This window comes from Psammomys obesus, unplaced genomic scaffold (genome assembly GCF_907164565.1).
Source record: "Psammomys obesus unplaced genomic scaffold, mPsaObe1.curated_primary_1811, whole genome shotgun sequence".
Lineage (NCBI taxonomy): Eukaryota > Metazoa > Chordata > Mammalia > Rodentia > Muridae > Psammomys > Psammomys obesus.
This window is the reverse complement of record NW_026585504.1, coordinates 4,541,693-4,560,879: the sequence shown is the minus strand read 5'-3', so window position 1 is coordinate 4,560,879 and position 19,187 is coordinate 4,541,693. Positions and strand designations below refer to the sequence as shown.

Genomic DNA, 19,187 nt, shown 5'->3' with positions numbered 1-19,187 from the left:
AAGGCCTTATTTCTTTAAAAATTGCATCTGTGCTCTGAGAGTCACGCCTGCTTCGTCCACAGCAGCCAGAATGCCGACTGTAGGTGCACTCACCTTGTCTATGACTTTAATGGAAATGCGCCCGACAGTTGGTGAGCTGTGATGTCCGCTGTTAATTACTCATCTTTTATGACGTTAGGCACCACCATCTCTTTGAAGTTGGGTGGGGTTTATTTTGTCAATACTAAGTCAGGATATGTATTTAGTTTTATCTGCTGCAGTTTCTGATATTATCTTTCAAAATGTTCATATGATTTTTCCTTCATCTATTAAGGCAGGGAAATATAGAACAAAGTACCCTTGCCTTTGCCAGCTTTTTTTTTTAATCAAGTAGGCTTTAATCAACAAAGCTTTATCCCTTCATAATTTATTTACAATCTTAAAATCAATATTTAGAAATGAATGTGGGCAAGATTTTATATGAGGGTTATACTAAGTTTGTAAAATAGTGATATATCCAAACACTTCCCATGGTCTAGGCTCTAAAACCACCCATAGTCCTCAGGGTTTCCCAGAAATTTTACAGTATTAGCAACTAGGTCTGAAAATTTAGGGAAGAGTTTAAAATTTGTTTGCGTGTGTGTAAGGGTGAAAGAGCAGATATGGAGTCAGGAAAGTCTCACTGTCATCCCCTGCTCCCCACCTGCTTAGAGACAAGTGCTCTCCAGCCTGGCTTTGCCTGAGTCTGCGGAATGCAAACTCAGGCTCTCAAGCCTAAACAGCAGGCCCTTTACCTACTGAGCCAGCTTGTCAGCCCTGGAGGAAGACTTGTTGATTTTTGAGACATGGCTTCTCGGTTCTCTATGTAGCCTTGGTTGTCCCGTAACTTGATAGGTAGACCAGGCTAGCTCCAAATTTAGAGATTGCCTGTTCTGCCTCCCTAGGGCTGGGGCTGGGATTAAAGGTGTGCACATCATGTCTCTCTTAGAGTAAGTTTTGTAGGGTTTTTTTTCTTGCCTGTGTGTGTCTGGGAGGTGGTGGAACATGCCTTTAATCCCAGTACTTTGGAGGCAGAGGCAAACAGATCTTTATGAGACCCAGCCTGGTCTACAGAGTGAGTTCCAGGACAGCCAGGGCTACACAGAGAAACCCTGTCTCAAGAAAAAATATTTTTGTGAACACTTTATTATTTTTATGTTATGGATCTTTGCTGGGTTGTATGTCTGTACACCACATGTAAGCAGAACTCATGGAGGCCAGAAAAAACATTGGGTTTCCTAAGATTGAGATTTCAGATGGTTGTGAAGCCACGATGAGGGTGCTGGGAATTGAACCTTGGTCCTCTGGAAGAACGGACAGTGCTTTTAAATGCTGAGCAGCCCCTGGAATAAGATTTTTGATCACTTTTCTAGTCCTGTAGAATTTTCCTCAATAACTGGCCCGTTCAAGATCTTTCTTTCTTTCTCTCTCTCTTTCATTGTTGGTTTGTTCGTTTTTGAGACAGGGCTTCTCTGTGTAGCTGTGGCTGTCCTGGAACTCACTGGCCTTGTAGACCAGGCTGGCTTCCAACTCACAGAGAGTCACTTGCCTCTGCTTCCCAACTGCTGGGGTTACAGATGTGCGCCACTGCACATTCCTTTCAGAGTCAACTCTTGGACATTTGTGTGCGCGCTTTGTTTGCATGCATGTCTGTGCGTCATGCATGTGCCTGGCACCCGCATTGGTCAGAAAAGGACACTAGATCCCCTGCAACTGGGGGAAAAGGCTGTTGTGCGTCAACATGTGGGAGCTTGGGTCCTCTGGAAGAGCAAGTGTTCTTTATTAACGAGGCAACTCTCCAGCCTTCTGAGTCAGTTTCAATAACTTACAGTATTTTCTAAAGCCCTGGGTTTAATCTCTAGCATTTCAAATTAATTTCAATGCCTAAACTTTAATGTGCTGTTTTAGGAATGTCTAAGTCTTTTGTGTTTTATCTGAAAACAGTACTCCTGGACTCTAGACAGCCCCTGCCAATGCCCTCTCTAACTCCCACAAATGTGATCCTTCTGTGAACTGGATGTTTGGGGTGGCAAATCTCCACTCACCCTCTGCTTCCTTTCATGCTCTGGAATCTCTCGAGTGCTTCCTTTCATCTTTACCCCAAAGAGCCTGTTTCTACCTAATGGGGCTTCTATCCTAATTCATAGCACCAAGAAGAAAAGCTGTGCTTTCTCTGGTCTTGTGTGCTTGACTTAGAAATGAACCAAAGGGGAAGAGATGATTCCCAGTCAGGGCAGCGGCTGGGACCCTTCCATGATACAGGAGTTCCCCACCTGCCTGTCTTACTAGGCAAGTCACCACTCTCCTGTAACTACGGCCCAGGCACGATGGAGCAGACAGGGCTTGGGACGCCCTGTGGTGTCTCCTGCCTCCACACTGCTAGTGCTGCTCCATCTGTCTCAGTCCCTACAGCATGTTCTTCGTCTGGGCACTATATCCTTGAGTTTCAGACTTGATTGCTCAGATTGTGCACTTAATGTTTTGTATACTTTTCTCTGTGTATTACATTTTACAGGGAAAGGATATCTTTATGTATTTTTGTTAAAAAAATTGAGACTGTTCACAAGAGACCTTTAGTATTCTGCCAACACAAGTTCATATGTAAATTAGTTATCTGTACACAGTGATGTTCAGGACAGCTAGAGCTATGTAGAGAAACCTTAGACACACCCATACCCACCCACACAAAATAACCAACTCAGCAAGCAACAAAAAAAATTTTAAACCGACTCAATTAGTTGCAACACAATTTTTCTTTAAAAGGAGGAGGAGGAAGAGGAGGAGGAGAGAAAAAGCAGCAGCAATCTTCCACAGAAGAGAGGGGTTTAAAGGGGGAAGAGTGCCTACATCATCTATCTCAGGGGATGTAACGACAAAGGTCAATATATGCAGGTGTGGCATCTGTCCTGCTGACAGGTCTAAGCAGCAAGTGAAATGACAAAGCAGATGACACCAAACTCACCCACACATGAGTGGCTGGTGGTAACAGGGCAGAACTGAAGGCTCACAGGGAGAAGAAAACCTGTTACCAACAATGAGATTGTGCTAGGAACGCAGACAGGAGGGCAGGAAGGCAGGCCATGAAACTAGCCAAACCACGAGAACAGAGGGAGATGTGGGGCAGGGGCAGGGATCAGCCACTCCAGTCAGAAGTCACTTCTCCTCCCATTTGCGGCACAGAAAACAGGACATAGGTTAGTGCACTGTTTTGACATGACACTGGCAGCTGCAGTCCAGGGGCCTAGGCAGGACGGTGTGCAGTCCACAAAGGGGCTTTCACCTGCTTGGTGTGTAGGACTGTCCTGTCACAGTAACAGAACCCCCGAGAGCAAGAGAAACCAGAGAACATGCTTTATAACACATTCTCCACAAACTATGAGAATTGGTGGTGCCAGGCGCCTCTAAAGGTAAGACTGAGGTGAACTGAGTATGTGTGGCAAAGGGCAAGGTGGCAGGATCTTTTATGGAGAGTTCTGTGGGTTAGCTCGGTGTGGTGACTCCTGCCAAGAATCCCAGCCCTCAGGCTGAGGTAGTTTTACAAGTTCAAGGCCAGACTGGGATATACAGTGAGACTGGCTAAAAAATAAAGCAATACTAGGTTGCATATCCAAGTGGGAGTTATTTTGGGCTTAATTATTGATAAATAATAGGAAAAGAGAATTATTAACTTCCTGGGAAAAGTAAAAGTTATATGAGAAGAAAAAAGTAAGTTGTTAGTTGGGTAGTGGCAGTGCAGAGAAATCCCAAAGCAAAACAAAACATCATATTAAAAAGTAATACAAACATTGTTGTCTAGATTGCACTGTCAGGGGCAGGGGGCTCAGGGGCATCTGCAGTAGTCTCTGAGACAGCCTTGAGCAAGAGCATGGGCAGGTGACCCAGGATTTGGCTGGCCTGAAACTGGGAGTGGCTACTGCGGTCTGGACTCCACAGGTGGCTGTGGGAAAGGCTGGGGACTGAGAGTGGCCAAATAGTAGGGGTGGGCTGTGACCTGCTAGGGTATTCCACAATACGGGGGCTGGTCAGATGGGACATGGCCTGTAAGCCTGGCGACCTGAACTTGACCTCTGCAAAGGTGGAAGGAAAGAACCAATTCTATGAAGTTGCTGTCTGAACTCCATGCATGTGCTGAGGCAGGTGCATGCCTATACACACACACACACACACACACACACACACACACACACACACACACTACACTAACTGTAATTTCTGAAATTTCACAGGATTCATGCTGAAAGTCAGTCCTCAACCACAGGCCGTCCTCTCTGAGAGAGGCACCTATCCCTTCCCGCTCAATCTATTGGCACTCATTTTCATCTTTTCACATGAAATATGTGTATTATCGATTCATGCTTTTTCTGTTAGGCATTTTGACCAAATGTGTCTTACAGCTTATTTTTTTCATTTTTGTTTTCCAAGACAAGATTTTTCTATGTAGCCCTGGCTATCCTGGAACCCACTTTGCAGACCAGGCTATTCTTGAACTCTTATAGATTCACCTGCTTCTGCCTCCCGAGTGCTGGGACTAAAGGTGTGCGCCACCACACCCAGCTGGTTAATACGATTTTTATTTGCCCAGAGAGCTCAGCTCTGGGTCTTCTTGGGTTGCAAACCTTCTGAAGTGGATATAATAAATGATCCCATTATGGCCTTTGGTTTTGGAGGAGTTATTTTGTTGTCATTTGAGACAGGGTTTCATGTAGTCCAGGATGGCTTTGAACTTGCTATACAGATGTGACTAGCCTTAATTTCTTGGTTCTCCTGCTTCAGCCTTACAAGTGTCAAAATGACAGGTATGAGCTGCCACCCCTGGCTGCAGATGACTTCTTTTTTGATGCCTGATTAAAGTGCTGTCTGTGGTAGGTGCTCAAATTATATGTATGAATATATACATTCATGAAGAAGGTAGGAGTCAAGGTGAATTCATATGTAATTTTAAATCAAAGTCTGGAGATAAAAGCCAAGGTTAGATTAATACTGTGACTGATTATAGTAAAAGTATGTAAAGAACTTAATTGTATGATAGAGTGGACTTCAAAGTTCCTACTCTGCTTTGTTGGTTAATATTTAAGTTGAATTGTTTGTTAAAAGAGATATTTTGCTCTGAAAGTACTCTTTAGGGCCTAGATCTGGGGCTTGGTAGGCAAATGCAGGTCCACTCTGCCAATACTCGATATGCCTTTATAGACCTGCCTCTTTTCGTTTTCTAGATTGCAAAACCACAATCTCCACACAGTGTGAGGTGAACTTCTTTTTTGCCCATCTGATAAAACTGGAAGAGAGAAGACTTTCTTGCCCCTTACTGGAGGGGCACTGCAGAAACACCACCACAGCGCCACAGTGGGAGCCTCGTGGACCAACGCTCAGAACAAAAAGGAGGCCTGGCCTTAGACCAGCACTGTGCCATGGCTCTCTGCGTGAATTCCCATTAAATGGGAGAAGGTTCTTACCATTTTCTGATGTTCCCAGTTTAGCATAGGCCAATCGACAATATACCTCATCAACAGAATAAAGAACAAAAATTATCTATCTCCTTAAAAGACTGTAAAAAAGCAGCTAATAAAACTCAGCACCCTTTTTATGATAAAAGTAGGTACAGAAGGAACGTACTTTTTTAAAGATTTATTTATCTATTGTGTATATATTATTCTGCCTGCATATACACCTGCACACTGGAAGAGAGCACCATATCTTATTATAGATGGTTGTGAGCCACCATGTGGTTGCTGGGACTTGAACTCAGGACTTTTGGAAGAGCAGTCCATGCTCTTAACCTCTGAGCCATCTCTCTAACCCACAGGAATGTACTTTTATATGTATCAATACCAAAACAACATTTACCGTAAAGGATTATGAGTTTATACTTTTTAAAATTTGTACTTATTTTTATGTGTATGGCTGTTTTGCCTGGACATCTGTGTACCACAGACAGAAGAGGGTGTCACCTGTCTTGAGACTGGAGTTAGACAGTTGTGAGTCACCGTGTGGGTGCTGGGAACCAAACTCAGGTTTACTAGATGAGCAGCCAGTGCTCTTCACTGCCAGCTATCGCTCCAGCCTCAAGAGAGCTTATTCTTGAGCAACTCCAAATTCCATGTGCTGCCCCCTGCCACCATTCCCCCTCCCCAGCCACAAGGGTTCTCTGTGTAGCTCTGGCTGTCCTGGAACTCACTCTGTAGATGAGCCTGGCCTCAAACTCACAAAAATCCACCTGCCTCTGCCTCCCAAGTGCTGGGATTAAAGGCGCGTGCTGCCCCTACCGCCACCATTACCACCGCCGCCACCATCACCGCCGCCGCCGCCGCCGCCGCCGCCGCCGCCACCACCACCACCACCAGGTTGTAAGTTTTTATACTAACAGAACAGTCATCAGTCAAAGTACTATTCAAACACTTTGGTGGGAACAGTAGGAAGGGGGTTATGGCAAAGCAGGGAGCCTTGCTGTGTTTCAGGTGCCCTCTAATGACATTCTTAGCTTTTCCAGTTAGGGAAAACTAGAGTTTTGTTAATAGGTTCCAAAGGGTTTTATCTGTTAATCACAGGATATTAGGTCAGACACAGAAGTGGGCAAGGAATGCTTATTTAGATAAATTGTAATTAGGCTCTGAACCTGCAACATTCCAAACTCTCTACAATGGTTGAAGTTCTAATTAGCTAATCAGCTTTCAGAAGGTTCAGGGTAAGGTCAGCTTCCTTCTGGGAACCTTCATTCACACATGACACACTGGTTAATATACTCAATGAGAAGTTGGAAGACATTCCTCTATGATTGAGAGGAACAAGTATGCCCATTTCCACACTCCCATACAGCATTGTACTGAGTCTTAGAACAGTTAGGCAAGAAAAAGAAATGGAAAGCTGTCAACAGTAGAGAGGAGGCAGTCTATCTGCAGAGGTCATGACCTTAATATAGAAATCAGTACAAAATCCACTCCCCAAAACTGCTAGAACTCAACAAAGTGAAGTTTCCAGATACAAAACAAATACTCAAGGCACAAACTGGTGATGGAGCAATTGCCTAATAGATGTGAGACCCTGGGTTCCATCAGCACTGCATAAATAAAAGCCACAGACACAAGAGCAGGTGGCCTGGCTTGTCCTCTGGCTGCTCATGGCCACACCCAACCCCTGCTTTGAGTGTACGGAGTGCCAGCCTCAACTGTGCCAGGCCATAAAACCTCCTGGGCCATTGGTGACTCCACTGCTGCCATTTTCAGCTTTGAGAGACACCAGCCCCAGGGAACCAGACTCAGGGCAAGTGGCAGATTCTATTAATTCGAGAGAAAACCTTCTTAAAGGATTACCTCAGATGGGAGCATTTTCTAGATGGATCTTTCTCCAATTACTGTAGAGGAATGCTGTTTGTCAGACTTAGAGATGAGGGAAGCCCCCAGCCTCCAATAACAGGACCGACCCTTTCAGCCATCTTGTGAAAGCCTTCCTGCCTCTCTTGGGTGAAGAACTGCAGTGTTCTGTGCTCCTTGAGACTGTTTCGGTTTCTCGTGGCTCATCAAGGGTTTCCCAGAGCCTTTCTCCAATGTTTCCTTGACTTGCCTTTGAAGCTTCCTCACTGATCCCACCCCCCTTAGTTTTAAAGTAATGCTAGCTCAAGAGGGCTCTATCTTCTGAATTTTCTCCTAACCGCTAGCACTGCTGGAAGGGTCTAGCCCCAAAGTGAGGAAATGAATAGGAGGTGCACAGTACTCAGAGATAATGGGATCTCGAGGGTCTTGTTAGAATGCTGCATTTCTGACGAGCTCCCATGCTGCTGGTCCAGAGCACAGCTTCTGTGGTGGCTCCCAAAGGCCCCATATTTGAGTGACTAGTCCACAGTTGGTGGGAACTGTTTGGGAAGGATTAGGAGTCCTCTCCAGTTAGCTGCTTTGCTCTGCCTCCTCCTTGTGGATCAGATGTACTCTGAACTACTGCTCCAGTGTCCTGCCCTGCCTGCCTGCTGCCATGGCGGTCATAGACTCTACTCTCTGAAACTAAGCAAGGCCCTAATAAACTTCTATAAGCTGCCTTGGTCTTGGTGCCTCTTTACCAACACAGAAAAGTAATTAAGACAGCTTCCAAGTAGCAAGGGGTGAGTAGCGTAAAGCAGAGGGGTGGGGCTGTAAAGGACCAGCTTCAGGAGGTAGGTCAGATGTGTTGAGGCACACCTGATCTCCAAGGTCTTCTTGGCAAGGTCTCAGCCTCTAAGGACTGGGTCACACAGAGGCCCCAGCCAGCCACATACAGGCAAAGGACTACCTCACACCCTCCTTTTCACCCTAGCTAGTAAAGAAGTCCTGCCTCTGGGGGCAGCTTGTCATAGAACAGTTCCTCAGGAGGGCAAGGATGGAGGGTAAGCTCCCCAGCATCCTTGGCCTTTCTCCAGGCCCTACCCCTCAAGGAGCAACCTTTCTTTTAGCAGCAGCAGGTCACTCAGGTAATTTGTCCAACACCACATAACTAAGAGCCTGCCCTTTCCTCCCATGCATTAAACCATAAACTACACACCTTTGGAACAGAAGGGCTCAGATAAGATTAAACGACAGGTCAAAAAGCTAAAGGGTAATGACTGGCAAGTAACATTTCAAAGGCCAGAAGCCAGACTGTGATCCTAGCAGCAGGTTCCTTTGTAGTACATCAAGAAGCTATTCTGCGATAGCTGTCAAGTGCAGGTCTGCAGCCACAGTATGAAGCAAAAGGTTGCAGCAGAGGCCTGACTCATCAGGTAGTACCAATGGTTTGAGGGGTATCTGGCCAGCATGGCAGTGGGTGGAGGGCCACACTGGGAAGTCTGAACTCAGCAGCACCAGCCCACCTGTCCACACTGCAAAGGAAAATGTAATGCCTACATTTCAGCTCTTCATTTGACAAACAGATGTTGGAGGGAAATTTGTAGGGTGGGTGAAGAGATAACCAAGTGGTGAACTGGGAAATTCTACTCACTTAATCTTTTTTTTTTTTTTTTTGTTTAGATTTCTTTATTATGTATATGATGTTCTGCCTGCATGTGTGTCTGCACACCAGCAGAGGGCACCAGATCTCATCATAGGTAGCTGGGAGCCACATGTGGTTGCTGGGAATTGAACTCAGGACCTCTGGAAGAACAGCCAGTGCTCTTAACCTCTTGAGCCATCTCTCCAGCCCTCACTTAAACAATCTTTACAGACTGCTCCAACAGGTTCAACAGTCTTAAAATTTCTTAAGAGAAATTAAGCATCACCACCACATACCTCTTTTAAAAAAATAAACAAAAAAAAAGCAGGTCAACAAGTGACCATTAGTTTATAAGCCGTGCTCCTCAGTGACCAAGCCATCTTTCCTTGCTGTACCTCCATAAAGGGCGGAAATGGTCAATTCACGTGTGATACACTAGCCATGTGTGGCTCTTCCACTACAATGGCAATGAATGAGCCTGCACCCCTTGTCACATGTGCGCCAGAAGGGTGTTCCTGCTTGGAATTCCCGGAAAGTGCAATAGCTGTCTTGATCACTGTGCCCTCTAGTTTAGACAGCAGACCGCTTTTAGGCAAATACTCATTTGATAAAGGGTGTGGCCTCCACTGCTTTTACTGTGCCCAATCCATGCCCATTTCTTTACCAGCTCAATCCCCAAAGGCATTAATTTAAGCTTGAGAATTTTTCCTAATACAGGACTCTGGAGACATTAAAATCATACAGATCTCATAGAGTACTGTGCAGAAGGTCTCAGAAAAAGAAGTATTTGCCAGGGGCTGAAGAGACAGCTCTGTGGAGAGGAGCATGCGCTACCCTTTAAGCACCCAAGTCTGGCTCCCAGCACCCGCTGAGTAGCTCAGTAACAGCCCATCCTTCCAGCTCCAGGGGATCTGGCCTCTGTGGGCACCTATACACATGTGCCATATACCCTCACACATGCATGCACTACCATATTACGGAGAACTGGACCTTTTCTATAAAGCACCAAAGAACACAATTATAGTCAATGCATACAAGTCAGATTTTGGCTTTATAGAGTGTGTGTGTGTGTGTGTGTGTGTGTGTGTGTCTTAATGAGGCCACCTGGATGAGATCACTCGTGTGCAGAGTGTCATTCTTCATGGGACATTAGAGAAGGATTCTAGCCCCAGGCAGAATCTTGATTGTGTATCCATACAAGCTAGAAGAGTCCATTTAGGATGCAATGAAATGAATGAGGTTGTGGCTGCTGCAGAGTGAGGCCTCCAGACTGGGCCCTGGAGAAAATGTGGCTGGCTTCCTTGGATATGTAAAGTATGTGTAATAAAGCAGAAAAAGGGGATCGCAGAACCACACAACTAGGCCTATTTTTTGTTTGTTTGTTACAGGGTTTCACTATATCGTCTTGGATATATTAGCACTCACTATGTAGACCAGGCTGACCTTGAACTCAGAGATAAAACTACCTCTGCCTCCAGAATGCTGGGATTAAAGGTGTGAGCCATATAATGGCCAGCAGGAGCAAGTGCTTCTATGTAGAACAAGGAACAAGGAACAGCATGGAGAGGACCTGGAACATGTGACCCTCTGTTCTGTGCCTGTCTGTGACCTTCCCATCCCCTTTCCTTCGTAGCATCATGCCTTCCATAATATAAATACCACCACGCATTTTGGTTTGCCTTTGCAAGCAGTGTCCAACAGGAAGCTTTAATTATTCTATGGCACTTCACACCTTCACTAGCAAGGTTCTACAGCTGCTCAGCACCAGAGACCCTTTGGTTTCCCTCCAATTTAAATACAGCCAAACCCGGCAGCTGCTGGGGTCACTGCCCTGCTTCCTCAGCCATCTCCTTCTACCTGTACACTAGCTCCACTGGTTAGCTCACGCAGCCCCGGGGCCCCAGCGTTTCTGTCTCCACTGGAGACACAGAGCACTGCAGCTCCCCTCTCCACAGCTCTCCTGGGGTGTCAAGCAGACATCTAGTTTCAACACACCCAAAAGTTCTCTCTCTCTCAAAATTTCCCTACTCACGGCCTTCCAAGTCTCAGCGGATGACACACCTAGACTTCTGGCTGCCCAAGTCCATAACCTCAAAAGAAAAAAACTGACTGGAAAGCAGAGTCTGATTCACACAGCCAGTTACCTAAAAAACAGGGGAGTCCTGGGGACTGGAATTACTCATTACACCAAATCATTACAATGCTGTTCTAAAACATGCCTCAAGTCAAGTCGTTTTAAGTCTAGAATTTGAATTATGCTTTAATTAAAAAAAAAAAAACAAACAAAACATATACCACTTTTTGAAAGCTGAAAACCAGATTTGACTGAATACATTTGCAGGGATCTTGGCCAAGTCTTGTAATCTTCAGCAGAATGATATCATAGTAGCAGGTGCCAGCAGAGGGTTGTAAACTTTTAAAGTACACTTATCTAGTTTTACTAAGAACAGCCAAGGTCTAGCCCTTAAGGTATGATTCACACAATCTTTTCATCTACGAAGGACTCACCTGAGTTTTGTGGTGGGCAGGCTAGTGGAAAACCAGACACAATTCACTTTTCTTCTTCTTGTTTGAGACAGGCTCTCCCTAGGTAGCCCTGGTTGTCCTAAAACTCTCTATGTAGACGAGCTAGCCTTAACTCAAAGACTCACCTGTCTCTGCCCCCAAGTGTTAGCGGTGTGTGCCACCATACCCAGCTTTGTGGCTTAAAATCTCCACTTTTAAGCCATTTAATTTTAAACCATTTAAAAACTCAATAAATAAAAAAAAAAAAAGCCTATTACAGATGCATCCACAGATGTGGAGTTAGAGGAAAGTATGAGAGATAAGATATATATTTTAATTTTACCAGGACGTGAAGGTAGAGGAGAGTGTTTGAGAAATAAGTTAATTTTAAAAATAAATTACTTAGTAATAAGAAACTAGACATAATCCATTTTCCATATGTTCCTAAGACAAGCAGACAATGAAGACAAAGAAAAGGTTCACCTCCAAGGAGGGCAATGCTTTCCACTATAGAATATCCTGTCTCCCAGACAATTAGCCTTACCATTCTTACATGATGCATAACCATGTGGAAAAACTTGTCACGCTTGGCCAGGGCCAGGAGATGAAAACATAACAGATCCTAATTAGCTAATTATAAAGCATGAGCATTTTGGAAAAGGAGCCATACAATCCGGCCATTGTTTTGCTAAGCATCTGCAAATTGTAGACTTCCTCAGCCTTCAGCCACAGTTCCTGTCTGATGTCTTAAAGTGGATGCACTGTTGATCCTCTCTAGGCTGAGGTGAATGCTAGTCATCAAAGTCTGGAATGTCATCATAGGAGTAACCTCGGTAGCCTTTGGATGCATAGTAGGCGATGCGCAAATGGTAAAATCCTGGCAGGAACACCAAAATGCCAATGATGAGGACAGGAACGGCTCGGTCTGCCCCCTGGTGGCAGAAGGAAAACATTAGTACATACAAGTTAAACCTTTAGATCTCTTCTCTCTGATCACAAATTGCCACCACCTTTTTCTTATCTTTCACTGTCTGGGATCAAATTAAGAGACCTTGGGCATGCTAGGCAAGCGCTATGCTCCCAATTTCTTCCTGATTACAAATTAAGCAATAAATTCAAAACTATAGAAAAGAAAGACTTTTAATCTCGATATTAGGCGTATTTCCTTTTGCTCTTTCTTTTTTCTTCTTCGAGACAGCCTTTGTAGCCTTTGGTGTCCTGGACTCGATTTGTAGAGCAGGCGAGGCTTGAACTCACAGAGCTCCACCTGCCTCTGCCTCCCCGAGTGCTGAGACTGCAGGCGTGCGGCCCTGTGCCTGGCTGCCTCCACTCTTTCTTTCCAGTGTGTATGCGCCTGTGCTTGGGGGGTGGATACTGTTTGTCTACAAGGGCACATGCAGATGTGTGCGTGTGTGCCGGAGGGTGACTTAAGGTGACGTATTCAACAGCTCTCCACCTTATTTTTTAAACACTTATTCTAAATATGTATATATGGGTATTACTTGGGTACTTTTCTATTGCAAAGAAAAATCATGACCAAGGCAATTTTTAAAAGAAAGAGGCTTGCTTACAGTTTCCAGGGGTTAGAGTTCATGACCATCATGGTGGGAAAGCAACAGCTAAGAGCTTACATCAGATCCACAAGCATAAGGCAGAGAAGGAGAGAGCTAACCCTTCTAATTCTTCCTAAACAGCTACCAGCTGTGGACTAATCACTCAACTATGAGCCTGCGGAGGCTGCTCTTACACAAACACACTCCACTCCTTGGCTCCTACAAGCTTGCAGCTATATCATAGCGCAAGGTGTATTAGTCCCACTTCAAAGGTCCCTACAGCCTTTCACAGTCTCAACAGCTTAAAAGTGTAATGACTCTCCTGAGACCAACAGTCATGGACTTTACTAACCGCTGGAAATGTGGGCCACAAATTAATAGTTGAAAAGACCTATGTTTTGTTTATACGTATGTCTCTTCACTGCAAGTTGCCTGATCACCACAGAGGCAGTGGATGCCCTGGAATTGGAGTTGGAGACAGTTGGAAACAGTCACATGGATGCTGGGAACTGAACCAATCCCCTGGAAGAACAGTCACTGCCTTTAGCCACAGAGCTATCCCGTTAGCCCCAACAGTTATTTTAAATTATGCTGTGCAAGTGCACCTAAGTAAAGGTGCCAGAAGAGGTCAGAAGCTTCAAATGTGCCTGGAGCTGGAGTGACAGGCAGTTGTGAATCACCCAGCTTAAGTTCTCGTAAAAACTTAAGAAGCCCTCTGCAAGAGCAGTCTAGCTTCCTAACAGTGAAGCCACCTTTCCAGCTCCTCAAGCCTGGAGCTCAGGTGTCCTGGGCCCTAGCTGCCTCCACCCTTGCAGTGCTGGGCCACAGATGCATGACAATACATTTGGCTTTTTATGTAGCTGCTAAGAACCAGAGCGCAGGTCCTTAGGTACTATCTGTTTGTTTGTAAACAAGGTTTCTCTGTGTAGCCTTGGCTGTCCTGGACTCTTTGTAGACCAGGCTGGCCTCCAACTCACACGATCCGCCTGTGTCTGCCTCCTGAGTGCTGGGACCACCACGGCTGGCTCCATATGAACTTTCTTGACTAAGAGTCTCCCTGTCTATTTTTTTTTTTGAGTTCTTAGTTATAAACATACCAAACTCGTTGTCCCGTCTCTCTAAGTACTTGTTAATATTACTTCTCCTGCAGTGGGGTATGGTGGCACACACCTCTAGTCCCAGCACTCTGTAGGCAGAGGCAGGAGGATCTCTAAGTTCAAGACCAGCCTGGACTACATAGGACAACCAAGGCTACAGAAAGAGACCCTGTCTAAAAAAACCAACAATTCCCAAATATTACTTAAGCTGTAAGGGCATAACATTTCTCTGAAATGAATGTCCCACAATTTTATTGGACTGGTATCTCGGCCACTGGATGCTTAATTTTTGCCTTTTGTAACTGTATAAAACACCAGAAGGAACTTCATTTTTTTTTTTTTTATAGAGTGTAAAAAAAAAAAAAAAATGAACCTGTCCTATGATCAGAATATCTGGGTTTTTGATTTGTTTTGGTCTTTGTTTTTTTCTCTGTGTAGTCCTGGCTGTCCTATAACTTGCTCTTTAGATCTGTAGACCAACCTGGCCTCAAACTCACAGACATCTGCCTGCCTCTGCTTCCCGAGTGCTGGGATCAAAGGCTTGCAACATGCTTGGCCTGTTTAGATTAACTTAAGATACAAAATACATAAGCATGGCCCAAGGGAAAGCTCTACCAAGCACCACTTCAGTTATGAATACAGTAACTCAACAGAGCTCTTACCAATGAAAAAAAGGAACCCAACTACAAGGTGTAGTGGCCACATTCATAAAGACTCACTGCTCCTCCCCAAACACTGATCAGCATGCCCATACTTCTGTGAAACTACAATGATGGTATGTGACTGTGGCTACAGCCTTGTACCAGTACGGAAGCCCAAAGCCAGGAATGGCTGCATGATTCTAAACTATCTCAGGAGCTATGCCTGCCTACTTATAAGCACCCATCTTGTAAGAATTACGGGGACATTTGCTTAAAGAGGAAAAGAACAGAAACCATGTTGTATTTTCAGAGAACAAAATATAACTGATTATTATTTTTCTTCTAGTGGAATCTACTGTACTTCTGGAACATAAAAATAGCACTCTGGCTCCCATCTGAAACATCCATGGCATATCCTCACATGCCCATAAGCTTTCATTCCCATTAGCTTACCCCTTTGCTGATGTAGCCCGATAGCAGGAGAGAGCCTATGATTATAAGAAAGGTGCCAATCAAAAACAGCACGGTGGCAAGAGCAATGGCCTTATAAGGGATCTTAGGAGGGCTTTTCTTAAACTGGAAGAGACAAAAACAAAAAGATGAAGAACATTATGAAAATGCCAGACCTAAAGAACTTTAAAGCAGGGAGGGTAATTAAGAACCAAAGTGGATGCTTCAAGCGTCTTAAATATGTCCAGCAGTCAGTATAGCTCTGGACATGAAGAGGGACAAGAGCAGGAAGCTTCTGCTTTCCCACAGCCCCCTCACTACAAACAAGGAAACCCTTTACAGTGACTGTCACCTAGTTGTTGGACATGTATTTACTAAGCGCACATGCATGGGGCGTGTGTTATCTTGTGGGGATTCAGCGTGAGCACCATGCTAGGCAGATGTGAAACAGTAACTTCTGCACTGACGGTGACTTGGCGTAGCCAGTCAAAAGTTTCCAAGCACAATTTCAGCTTTTCTTTCTTTTTAAGGATTCATTTTATTCTTAGTTATGTGTCTGTGTGTGGGATGTGTATATGAGGGCAGATTCCTGTGCATGCCAGAGGAACTGGATCTTCCAAGAGCTGGAATTATGGGCACCATAAGCCACCTGAGCCACCTGATGTGACTCTTGGGTACCAAACTCAGGTCCTCTGTAAGAACAGTACTTGTAGGCCAGAGAGATGGCTCCAGGGTCAAAGAACATGCTTTGTCCTGAGTTGAATACCCAAAACTGATATGGTGACTCAAAACAGTCTGTAACTTCAGTTTCAGAGGATCTGATACCTTCTAGCCTCTTTGGGCACTGTACAGACATGGTACACAGACATACATACAGACAAAACACCCATACACACTTAAAATAATAAATTAAAAAAATTTTTTTTAATTAAAAGGGGTGAAAGGGCATGGAGAGACAGCTCAGTGAATAACAACAACAACGGCTCTTGCAGGGACCCAGGTTTGGCTCCCAGCATCCACATGACAGCTCATAACCAACTCCATCTTCAATTGCAGGAGATTTGATGCCCTCCTTCAGCCTTCTCAGGCACCAGGCACACACACGGTGCACATGAAGGCAACACACACACACACAAAACATTTAAAACTGCAGAACAGTATGTACTCTTAACTGCTGAGCCACCTGTCCAGCCCAAGTTTCAGCTTTCCGAAAGCACTGCATTATGAGTAAATTCAGCTTAAGGTTAAGAGTTAGAACAGATTAAAGCTGAAATACAGCATGAACACATACATGTATAAATAATATATACGAATAAAAACATTTTTAAAAAGATAGAGAGACAAACCTTCTAAGGTTTGACTCATTACTGAGTCTGATGTTTAGTGTTTGGAAGCACCTCAGATGAATTCTTCTTCAAACAACTACAAAGAATAATTGATTTGTTTACACTTAAAAGAACAGACTCCTGCCTGCTACTTCCCCTGTGGCCCAGGGCCACCTAGACTATTCTATCCTGAGGGACAGTGGGAAAGAGAGAGATGCTATCCTACATAACAGGTAATGGCCAGGAGAGAACACGCACTTACTTGCTTCACTTTCTGTTTGCCATAAAGAGTCTCTAACTAACTGCATCTTGTCATATCAGGAAAGAAAATATTTTTCTGGAGAAGTTAAATAAAATCTGTAGCTACATGGCTTTAGCACTTCAACTCAAACTGGAAGCAGATAACCCTGGAATTGCTTGCAACTTCCCTGCCATGATCCCTTTTCCAAGTTGGAGCTCAGAAGGGCTTGGAAATAAGTTTGCTTCTTGCTGGTCCAGATAAGAGATACGAAGCGACATGTTTTTGAAATTTTTTACTGACTGACTGATTGTATTACCTGAAGGTCAATGTAGCCATCATCTGTGCTGGACAGCCTTGAATATTTCACTTTACTACTGGGAATTCCAGTCGCCAGGCTGGTGCGAGCCGGCATCATCACACGGTAACACAGCTAGTCTGGAAGGGAAAGACTTATTGTCACAGCAATAACAGTACATCAAGACTTCAGACACCGTGTGCCGGAGTTCTGTGCTGGAGTTCACAACACGGCAGCTTAGGCTTCACCGCTCTTACAACGACCTGATACTTCTTGGACACAGCAAGCATACTCCCATAATGTATCTGGCTTGACTTGACAGAAAGACACCAAAGGCATTTCCAAAGAATCGGAGCCTGGCTTTAATCCCAGCACTGAGGAAGCAGGGGCAAGTGGACTGATGTAAGTTCGAGGCCAGCCAGAACTACACAAAGAAACCCTGTCTCGAAAAACCAAAAAGAACAAGCAGCAGCAGTGCTGGCAGCAGAAGAATCAGAGCTCATTTACTTTGCCACCAATGTTTCCTGCTTAGTTTTCCAAAGTCACATGGAGGTGAGTGAAGACTGGAATCCAACCTTCACAGTTTCAATCAACCCCTCCCTCACAGTGCTGTCTGCCCCTTAACTTTAAATTAAAATTAAACTTAATTTAAACTTTAAATTAAAATTCAAATAATTTTTTGTTTGCCACGAGAGGAGGAGGAATGTGTATGCACATTCCTTATACATCAGCATTTTGTCTACTTCTGGATGTGATATCATCCTGAGCGACTGATGAGCAAATTCTTATCAATGTGGGTAACTGCGCCCATCCCAAGCATGAAACAAGTGATTTTACTTTCCACATCATGTAGCTCCTGAAAAAGTGGATGCAAAAGTCTGTTTTACTCAAACCACTCAAAGCAGACAGCAGTAATGAAACCATAACTACTCTATCATTTGAGAGCAGGTAAAATTTAAAAACAATAAATTGCTTAAAAACTTGACATCTGAGCTCAGTACTTGAGAAAGAGACCATAATCCCGGCTACTTGGGAGGCTAGTGCAAGCAACATCGTGATTAGATGATTGCTCCTATGACAGCTGAAATATGTAGATTCTGTATAAAGTCATACAATTATATAAACAAAATTATTTCAGTTGGAAAGCTATTTGAATTCTCAAAGCCCACCTTTAAGAAGAAAACTATGTCGATAGCCCCCAGCCTTCACTGGTGTGGTATTTTTATTTTGCACATCATCTCCATAATGGCCTGTGGTGTTTATTGCATCTTGGTGAGACGCCAGACACTGCCTATGACAGTCGACTAAAGTAACTAGCATGCAAAAACTGGTGCCAAATATTCCGGCCTTTTTGTTAATTACATTTTAGTTCAGAATCCGAACTAAAAAGTAACTAAAAAGGAGCAATGCCAATCCATTTGCAATTCTAAGTGTTAGATCAAGTTGTGTTCAGGGCTAGGTTTCTGTTGTTGCCATCCCATGTTTAATTACTCAAACTTGAAAGTTCAAGCTATCAATAAATGGGGGTTCTGTGGCACTGAGCCACTCCTGATTTGTATTACGCTACAAAATGACGTTCTCTGCCTTTTATAACCTCGCACCAAAACAAATGCTGCGGAACGAGAGCGGAAAGGGAATACTTGTGTTCTTCTTAGCAAAGGATTCTAGAGGGAGTTATCACATCGTACAAAACAAAACAATTCAGTCCAAGTTCCTACTACGCTTTTTCTCGGCCCCGCCACAACCTCGCCCACCCTCCCGGCCCCTGAGCACTTGCGCGTGGCGCTGTGGACAGCCTCCCGCCGGCCACCGCCGCCGTCACCCACGGTCAGGACCCACGCGAGCCCACCACTAACCGGCTCAGGACGCGGCTTCCGGGAGCGCGCCCCGCCCCTGGCCGCGCCGCGCGCCCCGTCCTCCGGTACGCGCGCTGACAGCTCGCTTAACAGCCAACGGCCGTCGGCCTGGCCGCCGGAAGTGCCGTGCGGTCCGGCGCGCCGGAAGTGGCGCCACTAGGAAGCCACATCACCGCACCCGGCTTCAGTGCGCATGGTCGGAGACCTCCCTTGCTGCATTATTTAGGGTTTCTCCGGGCAGCGCTGGCTGTCTTGGGACGCAGTATGGTGACCAG

The 19,187-nt window shown here is 44.9% G+C and overlaps 1 protein-coding gene and 1 long non-coding RNA gene across 4 annotated transcripts; one reads left to right on the top strand and one right to left on the bottom strand.

The window, feature by feature from the left end:
- The first annotated feature begins 3,056 nt into the window (after positions 1 to 3,056).
- LOC129677699 (uncharacterized) lies at positions 3,057 to 5,617 on the top strand. The gene is made up of 3 exons (XR_008720250.1): positions 3,057 to 3,425; positions 4,792 to 4,880; positions 5,232 to 5,617. It is a non-coding gene; the product is annotated as an uncharacterized LOC129677699 (long non-coding RNA).
- Positions 5,618 to 6,355: 738 nt separating this feature from the next.
- Tmem230 (transmembrane protein 230) lies at positions 6,356 to 19,014 on the bottom strand. 3 transcript variants are annotated; one of them, XM_055607900.1, is made up of 4 exons: positions 18,913 to 19,014; positions 17,078 to 17,196; positions 15,199 to 15,321; positions 6,356 to 12,386 (listed from the first exon to the last, which is right to left on the bottom strand). In XM_055607900.1, exons 2-4 carry the CDS (start codon positions 17,174 to 17,176, stop codon positions 12,246 to 12,248), a joined length of 363 nt encoding a protein of 120 aa, XP_055463875.1. In that variant the 5' UTR covers positions 17,177 to 17,196; positions 18,913 to 19,014; the 3' UTR covers positions 6,356 to 12,245. The 3 variants fall into 3 exon arrangements, with proteins under 3 accessions (XP_055463875.1, XP_055463990.1, XP_055463921.1); XM_055608015.1 differs by lacking the exon at positions 18,913 to 19,014 and adding an exon at positions 18,830 to 18,906; XM_055607946.1 differs by lacking the exon at positions 18,913 to 19,014 and adding an exon at positions 18,834 to 18,906.
- Between the last annotated feature and the right edge of the window lie 173 nt (positions 19,015 to 19,187).

Coding starts and splice junctions, on each gene's coding strand:
- Tmem230 (XM_055607900.1), bottom strand. CDS start 17,176: ATGATGCCGGCTCGCACCAGCCTGGCGACTGGAATTCCCAGTAGTAAA. Junction 15,322..17,077: donor ATGGCTACATTGACCTTCAG/GTAATACAATCA, acceptor TGTCTCTTCCAG/TTTAAGAAAAGCCCTCCTAA. Junction 12,387..15,198: donor CGGGCTACATCAGCAAAGGG/GTAAGCTAATGG, acceptor TTCTGCCACCAG/GGGGCAGACCGAGCCGTTCC.